General features: G+C 36.6%; 2 protein-coding genes, 1 long non-coding RNA gene and 1 other non-coding gene across 4 annotated transcripts; 3 read left to right on the top strand and 1 right to left on the bottom strand.

Moving 5' to 3' along the window:
- Positions 1–319: 319 nt before the first annotated feature.
- LOC129373955 (uncharacterized) lies at positions 320–3,364 on the bottom strand. Its single transcript, XR_008607434.1, has 2 exons — positions 3,232–3,364; positions 320–1,885 (listed from the first exon to the last, which is right to left on the bottom strand). It is a non-coding gene; the product is annotated as an uncharacterized LOC129373955 (long non-coding RNA).
- Positions 3,365–3,753: 389 nt separating this feature from the next.
- trnat-cgu (transfer RNA threonine (anticodon CGU)) lies at positions 3,754–3,825 on the top strand. Its single transcript has one exon. It is a non-coding gene; the product is annotated as a tRNA-Thr (tRNA).
- A 728-nt stretch (positions 3,826–4,553) lies between these two features.
- On the top strand, positions 4,554–11,999 carry tsen54 (TSEN54 tRNA splicing endonuclease subunit). The gene is made up of 12 exons (XM_055052130.1): positions 4,554–4,620; positions 5,895–6,053; positions 6,154–6,217; positions 7,358–7,441; positions 7,518–7,616; positions 7,689–7,741; positions 8,150–8,257; positions 8,858–9,260; positions 9,334–9,469; positions 9,539–9,599; positions 10,654–10,767; positions 11,534–11,999. The coding sequence occupies exons 1-12, from the start codon at positions 4,565–4,567 to the stop codon at positions 11,682–11,684; spliced, it is 1,488 nt and encodes a 495-aa protein (XP_054908105.1). The 5' UTR covers positions 4,554–4,564; the 3' UTR covers positions 11,685–11,999.
- Positions 12,000–12,930: 931 nt separating this feature from the next.
- LOC129373988 (5-hydroxytryptamine receptor 3A-like) lies at positions 12,931–17,502 on the top strand. Its single transcript, XM_055052168.1, has 9 exons — positions 12,931–13,016; positions 13,116–13,282; positions 13,478–13,522; positions 13,652–13,761; positions 15,139–15,311; positions 15,390–15,550; positions 15,623–15,833; positions 16,086–16,229; positions 17,167–17,502. The coding sequence occupies exons 1-9, from the start codon at positions 12,977–12,979 to the stop codon at positions 17,415–17,417; spliced, it is 1,302 nt and encodes a 433-aa protein (XP_054908143.1). The 5' UTR covers positions 12,931–12,976; the 3' UTR covers positions 17,418–17,502.
- Positions 17,503–17,504: the final 2 nt, after the last annotated feature.

Consider the following 17,504-nt stretch of genomic DNA (forward strand, 5'->3'; position numbering starts at 1 on the left):
AGCTGGATCTTTTCATTTAATAACTTGATATTACATAAATAACACTAAAAATGCTAGTAATATTGTTTTAGATCAGTAGAAAATGCATCTATTATATTTTCTGCAAAAGTTTATTTTTTATTATTATTTTAAATCCTAAAAACGTAAAATATTCAAATTTTGGGTCTGTGGTATAAAAAGTTTATTAATTTTGAGATAATTATATAAGAATAGGCTCATACATAGATTCCTATGTAATAAAAAAGTGCAATGAGCACAAAAACAAATATTTTATAAAATAATTACACTAAAATAAATAGTAATCAAAACAGTCAGAGGCTGAATTACAATAACATTTATTAGTCACATTTCCTTCGATATCATGACTATAGTTGTTTTCACTCAAACATGTTGGAGTGAACAGTGATAGTAAACATGGGGACTGACCTGTTACAGCAGATAAAACCTAATTTAATTAAATAAGACACGTTTTAAACACATGGCACAAACAAGCAATGGGAAACTGCATAAAACCTTAGAACACACAAAATATAAATACAGACACAAAAAAGCAATTTTACTTTTGTCAGAGCATTTTAATTCGGAGTTTATAGGTAATAATTAAGAATAATAAACATGATATGAGTTCTGGGTCAACTGGAACCAGTGCCTGAGATGTAGGAATTGAAATAAAAGCCATTTCTGACAGTGACGTGCAGTTAGGATCATAACTGCTGAGACACCGACTCATTTTGTACAAATCCAAAATAGAAGCTTATTTTTCCAGATTTGACATTTATAAAGTTTATAATTGTGTTTTAATCAATTCCATACTATTCAACAATATAATAGCAAGAAAACAAACTATTTAATATTAGGTCACATTTATTTTTAAAATTTTTAATGCTTTCTTTGGCTAACTTCTTCCTTTTCTGATTAAAATTGAAAATTTCCTTAACGATTTCCCGCTGTCGTTAAGGAACGGTACTTCCTGTTTCACCCTGCGAACTTTTACTGCGCATTTACAGCCAATTAGAGAAACTAAAGGTGTCGCTCACATTTACTGAACATACTAAACAGACTGAGGAACGTCAACATATACAGAACATGTGTTATTTTATAAATATATTAGTGATACTAAGAGAACAGTAATGGGCATGCGCCAACTGCTGTGTGTAACACAGCGCCCCCAGAGGTAAGGCACGGCACTACACTGCCTCGCTTTTTTCATGTGGCAATGTGTAAATTCAGCGATTTTTACCATCAAAAAACATAAATGCAAAATCGCTGTTATTGATATTACAAATAAAAAACAAATGTATACAAAAAATTATGTTTTCTCATCATTATTAGCATCTATTTTGCTTTTCAGAATTACAGGAGAGTTTTCCCCTGACCGCACGTCGCTGATCCAGAGGTGGCCATGAATCTTTTGTTCGAAATAAATAAGTTAGCTGAGTTTTAAAACATGAATGAATGAATATATTAACATTTAAAAAATCTTCAAGCTTGTCAAACGGATAAAGTGCCTCCTTCAAGAACCAGTCATGGTTTTGTGTTAGAGCAGCAGACAGACCAAGATTAAAAATGAAAACACAGAGACTCAGTGGACTGGGCCATCAGTCAAACTTCCAGCAGGAGCAGTCTGACCATCAAGCAGGAGGTGTTTAGTGTTTTCTCAGTAGTATATAGGCCATAAGCAGGACGAGGCCTGCTGACAGGCCTGCAATCACAAACTGGTGGATGGAGAGGACATGCTCCAGCGTGTGGATCCGCTCCTCCATGGCACTAGTGTGGAAGTAGTCGTAGATGCCGGCGGTGATGCTCCACAGCGCCCACACAGCATCCACCACCAGGGGCATGGTGGGCGAGGCTCAGCCGCAGGCCGCAGTGGCTCCGTCAGAGCCTGGAAGGAACGCAACGATTCAGCTGGAGCTACGCGTAAAGCTCATTTTAAAAAGAGTCTTAAAATTTAGTTCACACTGATCAGTTCCTCCAGGATTTTGGAATTTCTTTGCAATAAACATCACTGACTTTCTGCGGCTACTTTAGAAATATTTACAGGAAATTGTACCATATTTGAGTTCAAATAAGATGTCAAATGAGGCAATTGCAGATAGAAACAAAAGAGGAGTACATTTCCACCACACAACTCAGAAATTTTTAGATCAAAGTAAAAAATATTCTGGAAAAACCATATTGAAATTTCTGAGTTTAAATTTTTTTTTTAGATTAATCTCAAAAATAGCCTAGAAAACAACTTTTACATTTTTGAGCCCCAAAGTCAAACAATTTCTTTAAAAAAAATAACTGAATTTTTTTTAGAAACTTAGAAAATGTCTGAAAGTAAAAGTTTAGACTTTTGAAACTCAGAAAATTCAACTTTTTCTGGAAATTTTTTAGATTAACCTCAAAATTTCAGATTTTTTTCAAACTTTTGGAGCTTATAAAATGTTCTTGTTTTTTATTTTAGAAAACGTCTGAAATTAATCAAAAAATCTTCTGAGCTCAGAAATGTTCTTGGTTTTTCAAGAAAAAATTTAATATATTCAGCTCGAAAATTCCTGGGTGTTTTTCCAAGCTAATTTCTGACTTTTCAAACTCAGAAGTTGCATCTCAATAAATGTGACCGATTATTACTCACCACATCGACCGCAGGCTGCATATAATCAGCCTGAGGGACGAGTGAAAGTCAGAAATGCTGCCATCTGCTGATGGTAGTTAGCGTCATTTTAACCCAATGTTTTCGACAATTTATGCGGAAATTTTGCAACACATACACAATTGTCAATTATGTATTTACGCAAAACATATGGGGACGTTTTGATTTTTCGTGTGAAATGTTTTAAACCAGAAAATCAAGAAATCACTCCTCGGGAGAACCATATTCTGTTATCCTCCAAAAAGAAATTAACGCCAAAAGAGCCCAACCAAGCATGATTTCATACAAATAAACAAACTTGTCACAAGCCTGGCATTTCTGTTTAAAACGTACATTTTATTAGTATTCTAGATTTCTGAGGCGGAATTTAGAGTTTACTTTGTATTGTATCTTTGGGAAAGTAAGTCTTAAAGACTTCACTTTGTGTGTAATGAATCTATTTGTCTTTCACAAATAATTAACAAAAAATATTGAACTTTTTCACGATGTTGTCATTTCTGGAGCTGCATTGTAACCCGTGCTAATTAGCCACATGCTTGCTAGCAAACTCCTCCTTTACCTAAAACAAACGTTTAAGCTTTGTTACTTACAGTACGGGTAGGTCATAAATATCATGAAGATCATAAATATCCATCCACCGTCCCAAACGTGCTTCCCCGAGCATTACATTCTCAGATTACAGCAGCAGAAATGTTGAAATCCAATCTGTTGTGAACCATCTACTTCCGGGTGTGCTCCACTGTCAAAGTTCCCCTTTCCTACAGGATGTCCATTGCCAAAGTTGACATTTTAAGGATTTCACCTTCTAGTTCAACATAAAATCCACAAATTGACATCTAAATTATCTAAACATCAGTTAAGACATTTGTGGAAAAATTCGGCACTGATTATCAAATTTGGAGGAGTATGGTTTTGATTTTATTACTTTAGAGAGACTTAAACCGGCGGGAGCGCATCATGAGTCAGTCTGCAGATTTGATTTTGGTCTAACATCATGTGCAATTGTCTAGATCGAAATCTTCAGGGAATAAAACCAAACACTCTGGAACAGACCGATCACTGGAACTATTTGTGCCATCAAATAAGATCATGACGTCCGAGAATTCTGGGTAGGCGCGGTGGCCAAGTGGTAAGGCGTCGGTCTCGTAAACCGAAGATCGCGGGTTCGAACCCCGTCCGTGCCTAGCTAATCCGGCTGACAACCAGAAAGGGTATTTTTTACCTATGACTATAGTACTATGTGCTACGGTTTTTACATATATAAAAACTATAGTTTTTTCATATAGTTTTCTATATGCAAGAACTATGCATATAGATTCTGAAAAAAATCAGTTTTTACATATATAAAAACTATAGTTTTTTCATATATGTAAAATCTATATGCAAGAACTATGCATATAGATTTTGAAAAAAATCTGCACTTTTGTTAAAATCATGTAAATTTCACTTAGATCAATGAAGACACAACATAATGTATGGACGGTTAGCTCAGACGGTCAGATCAGTGTCATGGATTCAATCAAAGTTTAATTTTTTTTTTTTTTATTTTGAATAAGAACTAGTCCTTTTTGGACTTCTTGGACTATGCTGAAGGACACGTGTCTCCATCCTGTCTGAGCATTTATAAATGCTTAGATATGAACCATATAATGATGGAAATATGTATCTTATCTTTTCTTTTAACTAAACCGATTAAGTTTTATTACCTATAATCAGATAAAAAAATTTTTATAAATGATATATCAAAACATATAATTATTTAAAGATATTAGAGGGACAAAGTCCAAATATAGCTTAAAAACCAGGAGAAGTTTTTTTTCGTGATTTGACGCCCTCCTGTGGCCCCGTTCCATATTTTCATTAAGGAACAGGGCGGGCGGTAGGACCCGGAAGAGGAGCAGGAAGCAACGCGGACAGACTGTCATGGCGGACCAAAACAAGCCAGAAACCGCAGAGAACTTCTTCAATGAAATATTAAGGTTTGGTTCAGTTTAATTACAATAATTCTAAGGTGATAAACAGTTTAAAATATTAGTTTAGTCTTTTGCGATGTTTGTCTCTGATTTTGGGATCTCTAACTTTCCATTTCTCATCAACATGGTTTGAAGTTAATCACGTTTCTTTGCAGTGAATCATAATGAAATGAGTCAGTGCAGAGTTATTGTTTTAAATAACAGGTGATGAATAAATGCCAAAGAAGGCAAATATCCAGTTAGCTGTGCAAAGGTTTTATCCGTGTTTCTAAATGTTCTTGAACTTATGTTCCTTTTGTTTTATTTTATTTTTGTATAAATGTGGTGGTGTTGATTAATATTGCTAAGCTTTGCAGCAATATATCAACTGAACATGTAATATTTTATAATATTTTCACTAGGTGTACATACTTGGTTCTCTACAATAAAACGACTTAAAGGGAGAAAATGTTAATAATGAAGCTATAAAATTCAATAAGAGCAAATTAGTTTTGCAAAGATAATTTAAAAAGTGTCATTTTGATCCCATAAAGTTTAATTTGAGATTTTTTTTAGAATAATTTAGATGTTTTTTTAATTATTTTAATTTGTGCTTTCAGTTTGTTTGAAACAGATGTGATCTTAGAAATTAGATGGTTAGTTTGAATAATAATAATTAACAAACTGCTCAATATTGTGATTGTTTCTTTCACTCAACTCTGCTGCACATTTACAACCTTTTCACATTTTTATTGAAGTATTCAATAAAAGTGAGACTTTAACAGATAAAAACACAGTGTTTTTATCTGTTAAAAGATAAAAAAACAACAAACATTTGTTTTGTATTCTGAAAATTAAAGTTGTTAGCTGCTTTTATTTTAAATAATTAAGAAACATAAGAAAAAAGAAGAATCTTAAATGTTCAAATAAGTTATGTGCAATAATACTGATTAATTAAATTTTTTTTGGAACGATTAAATCAAATTAAAGTCTGGGAGTGATGCATCTTCACTTTATTTTTTTAAATCATTTTTACAAATAATTTTAAAAAACGATTCTCTCTTGCATACATTCAATCTTGTGGTTAGAATTTAATTTCTTAATACTGAAATCTACCAATTTGTTTAATGTCAGCGTGTTTTCATTAATAAATAGTTAGCGTGTATAAATATCAGATAGTGTTGAAACAGTCAGCTTTCTGGCGCTCTGTAAGTTGCACTTTGTAGCTTTTGGTGAATTTTGTCTGAAACAGGAAGTTGCTGTGACTGAGTTTCATTGTTGTGTTTGTAAATAACTTGCAGTCCATGTGAGCTGTTCGCGGCCCGCTCCAGGAGCCATAAGATCCCGGCCCGAGGGCAGAAGGATTTCTATCCGGACGACTCGGAGGAGCAAAAGCAGCGACTGCAGCAGAGCCTGGACGAACACTGGAGTCTCATTTCAGAGGAGCGGGTCGAGAGGCTGTCAGTGAAATACCAGACTCCTCACTTTAAATCAGTGGCTTTTTATCATTTTATCAAAAAGGGTTTCAGCTCAGTTTCGTCTGTTTTTCTGTCTCTGCAGAGGAAACCTGGTGAAAGCCATCTGGAGTCCCAGTGAGCGGATTGTGGAGCTTCAGACTCCTGCTGTGGGTTTTTTAATTCGTCCGCCTTTTGCTGAAAAGTAGTGCATGATGGGAAAAAGATAGACTTTTGGAGCTCTGTACTAATTAACTAAATATATAATTTGAGAAGGTTTGATTAGGAGTTAGCAGTTAACTTGCCAGAAATGTTTGCATTTGTCATTTCTTTTTTAGAATATTATGCAATCAATCTAGACTGTTTTTAATAATACTAATTATAATAATTATTGCTAGTTTATTTTTTACATTATTACATTTTATATTCTTTTTTGTTTAATATAATTTTATTATTTAGGTGGATCTTTTCAGATTTTCTTAATTTTTTTGTTTTGTTGTATTTTAATTATAATAATTATTGATATTCTCTTTTAAAACGATCCTGTTATTTTGTATAGTTTTATTATGTTTTTTTCTTATTTTTATCGTCTTTTGTTTGTTTGGTTTGCTCGACAGTCAGCTGCTTACCAGCCAAAAACAAAACAAATTGTCAGAATTTTACTTTGTGTTCTGTTATTTTGAATAATTTTCAGTTTTATTTAGAAAATTTAGTTTCTTTGCATTTTCTTTAACAACTAGTTGACTTTTTTAAATTTTTGGCCTGTTTTTCTTTGTTGACTAAATAATCTTTCTTGATTCCTTTGAATTATTTATTTCATTTAATTTTTTTATTTATGAAATATTTCCTCAGTTTATGTAGCTTGATTTTCATTTATTTTTGTTTTGGCAGTGGGAGTTATTTGATATTGTTTCAGTTTTAATTTTTTCTTTTAATCTTCCACATTGGTATTTCATTTTGAATAATTTGTTTTATTACTTATGTCTTTTTTAGGTTTACTTTATTTTATGTATTCTTTATTTTGTATTATTTTATCTTTATTACCGAGATTTGATTTGATTTTTGTTTAATTAACTTTTCTATTCATTTCTGGCACCTTTTATTGCTTTTTAAAATATTGTATTTTTATCTGTGTTGATAGAAAAATTTCTTTCTAAAAGTGTCAATTTTGGGATTTTTTTTCTGTTGTTTTTTTCTGATAGTATTTAAAGTTGAACAAAAGATGTAAAAATAATTTCAGATTTTGCTGTAAATTGTTACTTTGTTGTTTCTGGAAGCTAATAATACTTGTTTTATATGATCTTTTTCAGGGCAAGTTTTGGCAGACGATGGGTTTCTCTGCAGAAGGGAAGCAGTTCCTCCTGCCTGAAGAGGCGCTCTACCTGATGGAGTGTGTGAGTGTGTGAGATGCTGCTCAGGTTTGGCTCTGCTGGCGCCTCTGGATGACCTGTGTGTGTTTCTCGGGTGCAGGGCAACCTGCAGCTGTTCCACCAGGACCTGCCGCTGTCCATCCAGGACGGCTACGAGGCATTCCTGTCCTCGGACTCAGTGAGTCTGCAGCAGTATCAGGTGCAGTCATGACTCTGAACGCTGGAACGTTCATGTCTGCGCTCATCTGATCGTTCTTCCTCTAAAACGAAGGTGTTCGGTCATCTGAAGCGCCTCGGATACGTGGTGCACAGGTTTGATCCCAGGTAACAGAATCTGAAGGTGGAAATGTTTCTGTTTGTTTTAAAGTGTAAAAAAGTTAAATCAGCACATAAAAAATCGAATTAGGATAAAACTGTTCTAATGGTTTTAGTTCTTTAAAATACAAATCGTTTATTTTCATAATTGATTAATCTGACAATCAGTGAATCATAGTCTTTATCTTTATTTCTTGTAATTTTAAAAGTTAAATATTTTTAGGTGGAAATTCTGTTGTAGTCTCAATGTAGTGTAATTTGCTGTAGATGATTTAAAATGATCATTATGGGTCTGATTGTTCTGAGAGTTTTTGGTCTGATTGTTCTGAGAGTTTTTGCTCTGATTGTTCTGATATTGTTCTGATCTTTCCGGGTTCTACAGCCTGATTGTTTGGTTTTCTTTCTGCTTCCTCTCAGCGCCGAGCCGTCGCCCTACGCCCGGCAGCTGAACCTGCCTCGGTCCCGGGACAGCGGGGGGAGGCAGCTGAAGAGGAAACGCAGCCCCAGCCCGGCGCCCACCTCCAGGTAAGACGATTAGTAAAGTAATTGATTATTCTGATCATTTACTGCGATACATTTGTCTCAGTATTATTACAAAAACTAATCTCAATAAAATAAAATAATTGTTGTCAAAACCTTTGGAGTTATAATGACAATGTTTTTTGTAATGGAATATTTTAGTTTGGAAAAAATGTTTTGTCTTTAAAACAATTTATATTCACCTGCAAAATATAATTTTTTATTTGCTCATGTCAGAAAAGTCTGTATATTTTAGATAACAATTAATCAATAACTAAAATAATCATAAAACAGAAACAAACCAATAATTTATACATTAACAAATAACTAATATAATTGTGAAGAAAGCCAAAAATAATAATCAATAGTTTGATCAACAAATCAATACTGTTAAAGAAATTTTAAAAAATCACAAAAATGTCAATAGATTATGCAATAGCTTACATAATAATTTAAAAATAAAAAACTTATTTCTTAATTGATAGTTAAAATAATTCTTAGTTGTAAAGAAGTTGATTAATTTAGGAGTTTAAATTGCAACATTTAAAATGTTTTAAATTGCGACGTTTAAAATGTTTTGAATGTTTGCTGTTTCTGTCGTCTCAGTAAAACAGCAGCAGAGTCTCAGGCTGAGGAAATGGAGGCGGATGATAAACGACCCGAGTCCCACCCGCTGGCCTCAGCGGCGCCTCAGACTTCCTCCTCTGCCGCGGCAGGTGAAGTTCAGGCCCGCGCCTGGTGGCCGGCGGACGTTCCCGAGCGGCAGGCGGGTCAAAGGTCGGCCCCCGGTTCCCAGCGCTGGGACTTCAGCTCCATCTGTTTCCCTGACCTGGGCTCCGCCGGCCGCCTGGCCCCTCCGGACGCCTCGCTGCTCCCCGGCGGCGTGACGCCTGGCGTGTGCGACGTCGCCCCCTGGATGCGCAGGATAAACCTGCGGGAAGTGAAAATGTCTGCAAAGGAGAAGGAGAAGGAGAGACGGCAGCGGCGGGATGTGAACAAAGACAGAGAGGTGAAATCATCCAGACGAAGCAATGAAATGTGAATGTTTCCGGGTTCTGTGGGAGTAATTCTCAGGTCTTCAGGTCCAGAGGTGCAGAAACTGGGCGGAGTACCACGAGCTGCTGGAGCGGCGGCAGGCGAAGCGGCGAGGCCGACCCGCTCACTTATGGAGCGGGGAAGTTCAGCCGCTCCACGACCCGACTCGGCCCATCTCCACCGGTGAGTTCAGGCCGGATCCCAGGATTTTCTCCTCCCGGTTACCAGCTGATCATCTCTGTTTTATTTCAGCGGAGCTGCTGGAGAAAATCAGCGTGATCAAGTCAACTGACCTGCTGGAGGGAGCAGCCAGGTATCCAGAAAACAAGACTTTAAACGATCAGATGTTTTTATATCGTTTCAAACAGTTTGACAGTTTTCATTAAGAGAGGAGCCATGTTGGAAAAGCAGCAGTTTCTGAAGAGACAGGCCAATTTCAAGGCCTTAAATTAGGAAGTAAAATTTCTTTTAAGTCATATTTGATTCATTTAGCATTTTTATAAATCTTTGGTTTAGTTCCAAGTGCAAGTATCTTTATGTACTGGAAATAAGGAAATAAAAACAGGAGCTTGTTTAAAGTCACTAATTTCCTAACATTGATTAAAATTGTTTTCACTAGTAGAACTATTACTTGTACCATTAATTCTATATTTTTCTAAGTTGTTACTTTTTCATCCATTATTAGTTAATTTCTTAAAAACAAATTACATTAAAAATGTAAAATCTTTTTGTCTGTAAAGATCTTCAGGTCATTTTCTGTTTCTTTAATTTACGTTAAAAAATTATTTTTATTAGAAATAATAAGATGAATGTAGGAAAATGTGTTTATTTTATTTTTATTGCCATATTTTTGCCAAAATAACATCAGATGTTTTCATAAATAGAAATCTAAGCCCATTTATCCCCCATATTAAGACTTAGTTTTATTGAAATTTAACGTTTGATGATGAAACTGTATTTAAAAATTATTATTGAATTGCTAAAGCTAAGCTCCAAACAACATATGTGTAACTATTATTTAAACTTATAGAAATATCAATTGAAAACAATTTTCATGGCTTGGAATTAAGGATTAGCTGTTAAATGAGCGGCAGCCTGTGTGTTTCACCCACATTATTATGCTTTATAATAACAAACATGACCTTCCTGTTAAACGCAATTAGCCGCCATCAGCTCCGAGTCACCTCTGAAAGGAGACGATAAATCAGATGCGAGCCCGTCCCGCCGCTGTCACAGTTTACGATCTTTAATTTCCAGAGCCATAAAGATCCGGCTGCAGCGTTTTGTCACCGTGTGCTCCGGTGAACGCCAGTGGTGATGAATTGTTGCATCGCTCAGGAGAAATGGATGTCCCTTTGTCTGCTCAGGTTAAAAGGTTCGGAGGAATGGAGGATTTGTTTCAATGTTTACCAGCCGGATTCGGTGGCTGACTTCAAAAAGAGCAACCCGGGAAAGCCGTACGCCCGCATGTGCGTCTGCAGGTAAGCAGCGACAGCCTGACTCATCGTTTACTCAGGATCCACTTGCAATCAAACAATCAACATGATTTTTATCGCATCCATTGTTTTGGTTCTGGTGAAAACTATCAATTAAATCAGAGGTGTCCAAAGTGTGACCTCATCAAATGGAGCTGATGCAGACAGAGACTTTTGGTGTTTCTCTTTGTGTGAAATTTTCATATTTATATCACCAACAGAACATTTTAAGTACAGAGCAAGTTTTCTTTTAATAGACATGTTTAATAAGTTTTTTCTTTCATTTTAATGGTCGAGTAATCTCCAGCAAACTTTTCACACTTTGTAACATTTGTTATATTTTCAGCTGCTGCTGTCCAAACGATCCAAACTAATTGAAAAATCTATTCCCCTCCTCGCCTGTGGGGGCGCTGCGCCAAAATCTACTGCAGGAAATTACATGAAAACCTCTGAAGAAGAACTCAATTTTCTTTTTCACAAAATAGAATGCTCTGCGCTGTTGTCCACTTCCTGCTTTCATTAAAGCAGCACAATAATTTACTGCTGAGCATGTGAAAAGAAAATAATTCCAATAAAATAATTATGCATTTCTTAACTGAAAAATAATCTTGCTTTTAGCTTAGTAATTTTGATCCACGGTGCAAAATGTTTCAACTCCATTGAATTAAATTTTGTTCAAAAATGTGAAAGAAAATGTTCAGCATTGTCTGTGTTTGTCTTTGCAGTTGCTGATTCCTAAACGTTGCAAATTGTGTTTCTTCCTCTGTTCCAGTTTTGATGGTCCTGTTCCCGATCTGCGAGTCATCAAGCAGCTTTCGTTTCAGAGTGGCGACGTTCCCGTCGTTTACGCCGCCGTGGATCACGGAGACATCTCCTTCTACACCTTCAAGGACTTCCAGCTGCCCAGGGACGTCTACCCCTGAGATTCATCCACCTGGAGTCTTTAAACCTTTCGGAGCTACATATGGAAAAATACAGACTTTTTCAAGTTTCCCAATGAAACAATTCACTTTTTCCCACCAAATCTGTAAGGAATGAAAATGTTTTTTTTTTTTTTTTTTTTTTTGCCAACAGACGTTTAATATCATGAGAATCACCTGTTTTTTTATTTTTAAATCATTGTTTACTTGTTGTAGTAATCAAGTACATTGCAGAGTCTGAATTAATTTTAACATTTAACATTTTCAATTCAACATTTTTGCTGATTTTATTGTTGAATAAACAGACATGTGAGCTCAGCGTCAGACTTTTGTAATGGCTCTAATGTGTTATTTTGGACCATCAGTAAGCCCTGATCATTCATGGACCTTCATTCAAAATGTGGACTGGACATTAGCATTCGCTAATGCTACATGTCTAACATTGAGAGGCTATTTCAGACTTGAAAAGCTTCACTGATCAGCTAAATCCTGGTGCAACATAAACGCAGCAACAGCCTTTTCATCCTCAAATCAGGTTATTAATCAGTTATTTTTATGATGATGCCAGGACAGTCTTATTCACAACCCATCAAATTTAGTGGTGCCAGTACTTCTTATAAAGTAACTTGAAGGTTCTGTAACACAACCCTTGGATTCTGATAAAGTAATATCAGTAATATGCTCCATCAGACTCTATCAGAATCTAAAAGTTGTATTCTGATGGAGTAACATTTGCTCATAAAATAAAGTAACTTTGTTCATTTCAAAAGACTGGCCGGTAAGTTCTGAGAAAGTGCCCCATAATATAATAAAATCTGAAAACTAACTTTTAAATTTCTCAAAATTGTTTTTTTTAAATTCTTGAAGTTTTAAGGTGGTACAAACTGTTTTATGTTTTGCAGCCAAAAATGTAAGTTAGATACCAAATATTCTCACAAAATATTTAGTTTTCATTTGCTTTACATCCGTTCAAAGCGTTATGTGAACAGTAATGTAATATATCTCCATCTATTTAAAGGGCTCGACAGGTACAGGCAACTTAAGCTCTTTATCTGAATAAAAACGTTCCACATGGTGTCACACTCAAATGTTGACTTTTTCCTGCAGCTGCTGGAGAACAATTGAAATGTTTGAAGGGTTTATTGTTTTGTTTTCCTTTAAATAAGATGAACAAACAGAAGATGCATTTAAAGGCTCCAGCAAAGCCTCATTTGCACTTTTTTGTTGTCACATTTATGTAAGCAGCTTCCCGGTTTATAAAGATTCACTCGGATTGAACTGAACTGAAGGGCGGCATGGCAGCTCTACGGATTTTTCCTTTTGTGATATTTGCTGGTTAGTAACTTAAAAATGTTTATGTTGCAAGAAGGAATCAAGAGGCAGAATATGAGTGCAGTTTGTGTTCAGATCTGGATTTTGTTGTCTTGTTTGCAGCAGGTTTTTGCAGCAGTCTGTCTTTAGATTGCACATATTATAGTCTACTGGATCATCTAAACCTGACTGCATCGAATACGGATCTAGAAATGATCCGACCAGTGAAAAACTGGACCACCGCCACCAAAGTGGACCTGGAGATGTTGCTGTACGGCATTTTGGGGGTTGTAAGTTTCCTCTTTATTTGTTACATTCAAATGTTTCATTTAAAAAAGTTCAAATATTTATTTTTATATTTTAATGTATTTATTTGATAAATATTACACATTAATAAGCATCCCCACACTTAATGGCAGAATTAGAACAATAGCTAAATTATATCGCCGGTTTCTTTGACGTGTATAAAGTATTGATGTCTGCAGGATGAGAAGAGCCAAACTGTCACAAGTCACATTTGGGTCACGAAGGTAAGATTTTACACTGGTCTGTTAAACATTTCGTTCAATCTGATGAAATGACGTTTGTAAATGTAAATATATTCACCATTACTAAATTGTAAGTGCGAGAAACACTCAGGTTTTGTTTTTTCTCACAAGTATTGGACGAATGAATTTGTAAGGTGGAATCAATCTGACTTCTGCGGGATAAACGAGGTTTCTGTTCCCAAGGCAAAACTCTGGATCCCAGAAATAGTCATTCAACAAGAGTGAGTATGCGTGTGCGCGTGTTTGTTTGTAATATCGTGTGGGAACCAAAGCCTGGTCTCCACAAGGAGAAACGCTGTTTTGGGTCAAGGGTCAGATCTAGGACTAAGGTGTAAATTGAGTTTTGGTTATTTCAGTTTCTCACCTCACTAAAACAATCCAGACTTTCTAGGCGAATGGACTGGAGTTTGATTAAAGTGGATTGAGTTCTGGATTGAGTTCTGGTTAGGAATACACTAGTGATAGTTTGTGTTTGGAAAAATCTCTGTGTTTGTCACTGGGTTGTTAATAAACTGGATGGAAGTCAATACAAAGTCCTCAGATGGATGAGGACTTTGCCATTCCCAAAGATGCACTTTGGTAATGGCATTCCATTTGGAAGCCATTTGGCCCTCAACAATCAAACTCCAGTCCATTTGCAGAGAAAGTCCAGTTGTTAATGGACTCTGTGAGAACTCTGACCAAAGAAGCAAACTGTGGTCCTACAAACCTCGGTGTCGGTTCGGTTGAAGTGAACTCTGGTTCGGTTTGAATGCATATGTGAACGCCAAGCGGACCGGAGACCACTCCAAAAGCATGAAGTGGACTACAGTCCCGGGAGTTCTGGGTAAATACAACCAAAACAAATGTGATAGCTTAGCGTTAGCAGGAGAAATGGCTCATTGTCTTTTACCAAGAACAAAAGAGAAATTCTCCAACCTCAAATCCTCAAGTTTTTGTTTACATTTGTGAAGATGAAGTTGCGCTCAGGACTTCTTCTGAGGTTTTTGTGTCATTCCCTTCAGTAGTTCTTGGTGCAGTGCCCCCTCAGGTCAGGAGGGGAACAAGTTGGTTTGACTCAGAGCAGAGAGAAAGAGAGCTGAAAATGGAATAAATGTTGCAACTTTGGTCACCAATCAAACTGAGTCTATCAGGTGTAAAAAACACCTTTAGTTTCCCAACTGACTGATTTTAAAAGTTACTAAGTTAGATTACGAGTTACTTTAATAAATATATTCAACAGCTGGTGCCTAAACATAAAACTGACAACCAGGGCATCATTTCCTCTCTACATCCTGTCCCACTAACCTCAACTCTCGCCCACTGACTGGTTCTGCACCAAAGTCCAGCTGTTGTTGTTTGTGCATTTTAGTTGCAGTTATAAAATTTTCTGCAACATTAAAACTATGTGCAATGCATCTGGTTAAGTTGGATGGCTGTTTAAAAACTGCTTTTTGTGTTTCCTTTTATGATAATATTATTTAAGTGACAATCTAAAACATGTAAGTGTGACAAAGGCAAAAAAAGAAGAACTGAAAGGGGAAGTGCTTTTCTTAGCATTGCTTGCTACATTAGATGTTGTCTGAGTCTAAAGTTGCTTCCTCTTCTGTTGCCTTCAGTGCCTCTGATGACGGCAGCATCCATGAAACTCCTTGGGTCATCGTGCGTCCCGACGGTTCTATGTTCACCTTCCTCCGCCAGAGGCTGACCTTCACCTGCCGCTTAAACCTCTACAAGTTCCCCTTTGATTTGCAACGTTGCAACATCACATTTACATCCATGGACATTGATGGTAAAACACAGACTGTCAGATTAGCATCCAGGATGGAGGCAGGAGGATGAATTAAAGGTTTTTCTGCCCTGTGAACAGTGAACAGCTTGGTCCTCGGATCATTCACAAACGACTCGGTTCTGACGGTCACATCCACGCAGTTCATGATCACTCAGGGAGAATGGAGTCTGAAAGACATCGAATTAGTCAGTGGTAACATAACCAACGGGTGGAGATATCACAGCACAATTTCTTACATCGTAAGATACATCCACAGAAAGTTTGTTCATTTTCTCTGAGTCCATCTGACCCCAATGTGGCGTTTCTTTCAGGTGACATTGGAGAGAAAACCGTTTCTTTACGTCATAAACTTCATCATCCCGCTGGTGTATTTACTGTTCCTGGATTTGGCTTCTTTTTCCATTCCTGTGGATTCGGGTGAAAAGTTCGGCTTTAAAGTGACTGTGCTCCTGTCCATCTCCGTCTTACTGCTGATTCTGAAGGACATTTTACCCTCGACAGAAGTAGACCTGCCGGTGATCGGTGAGTAGCAGCCGCACTGCAAAAACACTAAATTTTACAAAGTATTTTTGCTCGACTTTCTAGTGCAAATGTATTAGTACATTTGAATTTAGACAGAACTAACTTACACAAAATATATGAGAGTTTCTAATTTCTTAATTTTCACAATAAATCATAAATCATGCAGATGGAAACTGTTGAGCTTGTTTTAATTTATTGTGTGATTAACTGGTTTATTGCAGACACAGCTGTATTAAATTCCTGTTTTTGCAGCCAACCTCTGCGTCGCAGTGTTCACCTTGGTGTGGCTCAGTGTGCTTGAATCCATGCTGGTCAGCTTCCTACTTAATCTGGATCCTTGTTGTGATAAAGAAAGTAAGAACATTTGCATGAAAAGGGACATCAAAGTTCAGAAAGGTATGTTCTTAGTGAATATTTCTTAAAAATAGATTCAATTAATTTGTTTGCAAATAATTTATTCACACAAATAAGACCATTTTGAAGTTCTGAGAAAAGTGAGGCGTCTTCACATCCGATAGTCGACTCGGTTTGATTTGGGACCAAAACTCTGAGTCAAACCAGCCAGTTCCCCTCCTGGCCTGTGGGGGAGCTGCACCAAGAACCACTGAGGAAATGGCACAAAAACCTCTGAAGACACTGAGAGCAACTTCCTGTTTCTCCAGATGGAAACAAAATGGAGTGGTGTCAGATTTTAGAGGTTGTGGGACTTCGATATTGTCTTTGACTAAAGACCACTAGCTAACGCAAAGCTAACATGTTTGTTACCCAGAATGCCCTACTCTGTAGTCCACTTCCTCCAAAAGGAGGTTTAAATTCATAAATGCATTTAAACCGAACTGAGATTGAGGTTTGTACTAGGACCAGAGTTTGACTACAGCACACGGCATTCTGGGTAAATTCAACCAAAACAAACGCACTAATTTACTGCTAGCCTACCGCTAAGATCTGAGCCCACTTTATTTTTATTTCCATTTGGTGAAGAAGGAAGTTGCTCTCAGTGTCTTCAGAGGGTTTTGAGTCGTTTCCTTTGGTGGGTCTTGGTGCAGCGCCCCCACAGGCCAGGAGGGGAACAGGTTGCTCAAACGGTTTGGTTCATTCAGTGCAGTGTGAAAATGAAGCACAGCAGCTGAAAATGTAGTTCCCCAAGTGAACAGAATCTACCGGACTATCAGGTGTGAAGAGTTTATATCCGAGTCTATTTCAAATCTCTAATGACTGAAATAAACATTAAAAACAGTCCTAGTTGTAGGTTACGAGTACAAACCTGTACTATTTGTATTTAGAGTTACATTTTTACATGAATGTTGATTAATCATATTTTAATGATTTAAAGAGGCCGAAGAAGAGAATGGACAAGTTAAAGCAGAGCAGAGTTTTTTCCCTCTGGAGAAACTCGGTGATGTCGCGCTGCTGAAGCTGATTCTGGAGGAAGTGAAGGCCGCGCGACAGGAAGCTGGCAGTCAGAAGAAGCCCAGATGCTACCGAAGGGTGGCCACAGTAATCGATAATCTGTTCTTTGTTGGATACCTTTTGACTTTTGCAGCATTTGTGACGTATATATGTGTTGGATGGATTGATCTTTGAATTTTTATTTTCTACACAGTATTTTTCTGCATGTAATGATATCTGCCAGTGGATACTGCTTTCTGTTTTTTTTCTTAAAAATATGCA

This window comes from Poeciliopsis prolifica, unplaced genomic scaffold, assembly GCF_027474105.1.
Source record: "Poeciliopsis prolifica strain line A6 unplaced genomic scaffold, Auburn_PproV2 SCAFFOLD034, whole genome shotgun sequence".
Taxonomy (NCBI): Eukaryota; Metazoa; Chordata; class Actinopteri; order Cyprinodontiformes; family Poeciliidae; genus Poeciliopsis; species Poeciliopsis prolifica.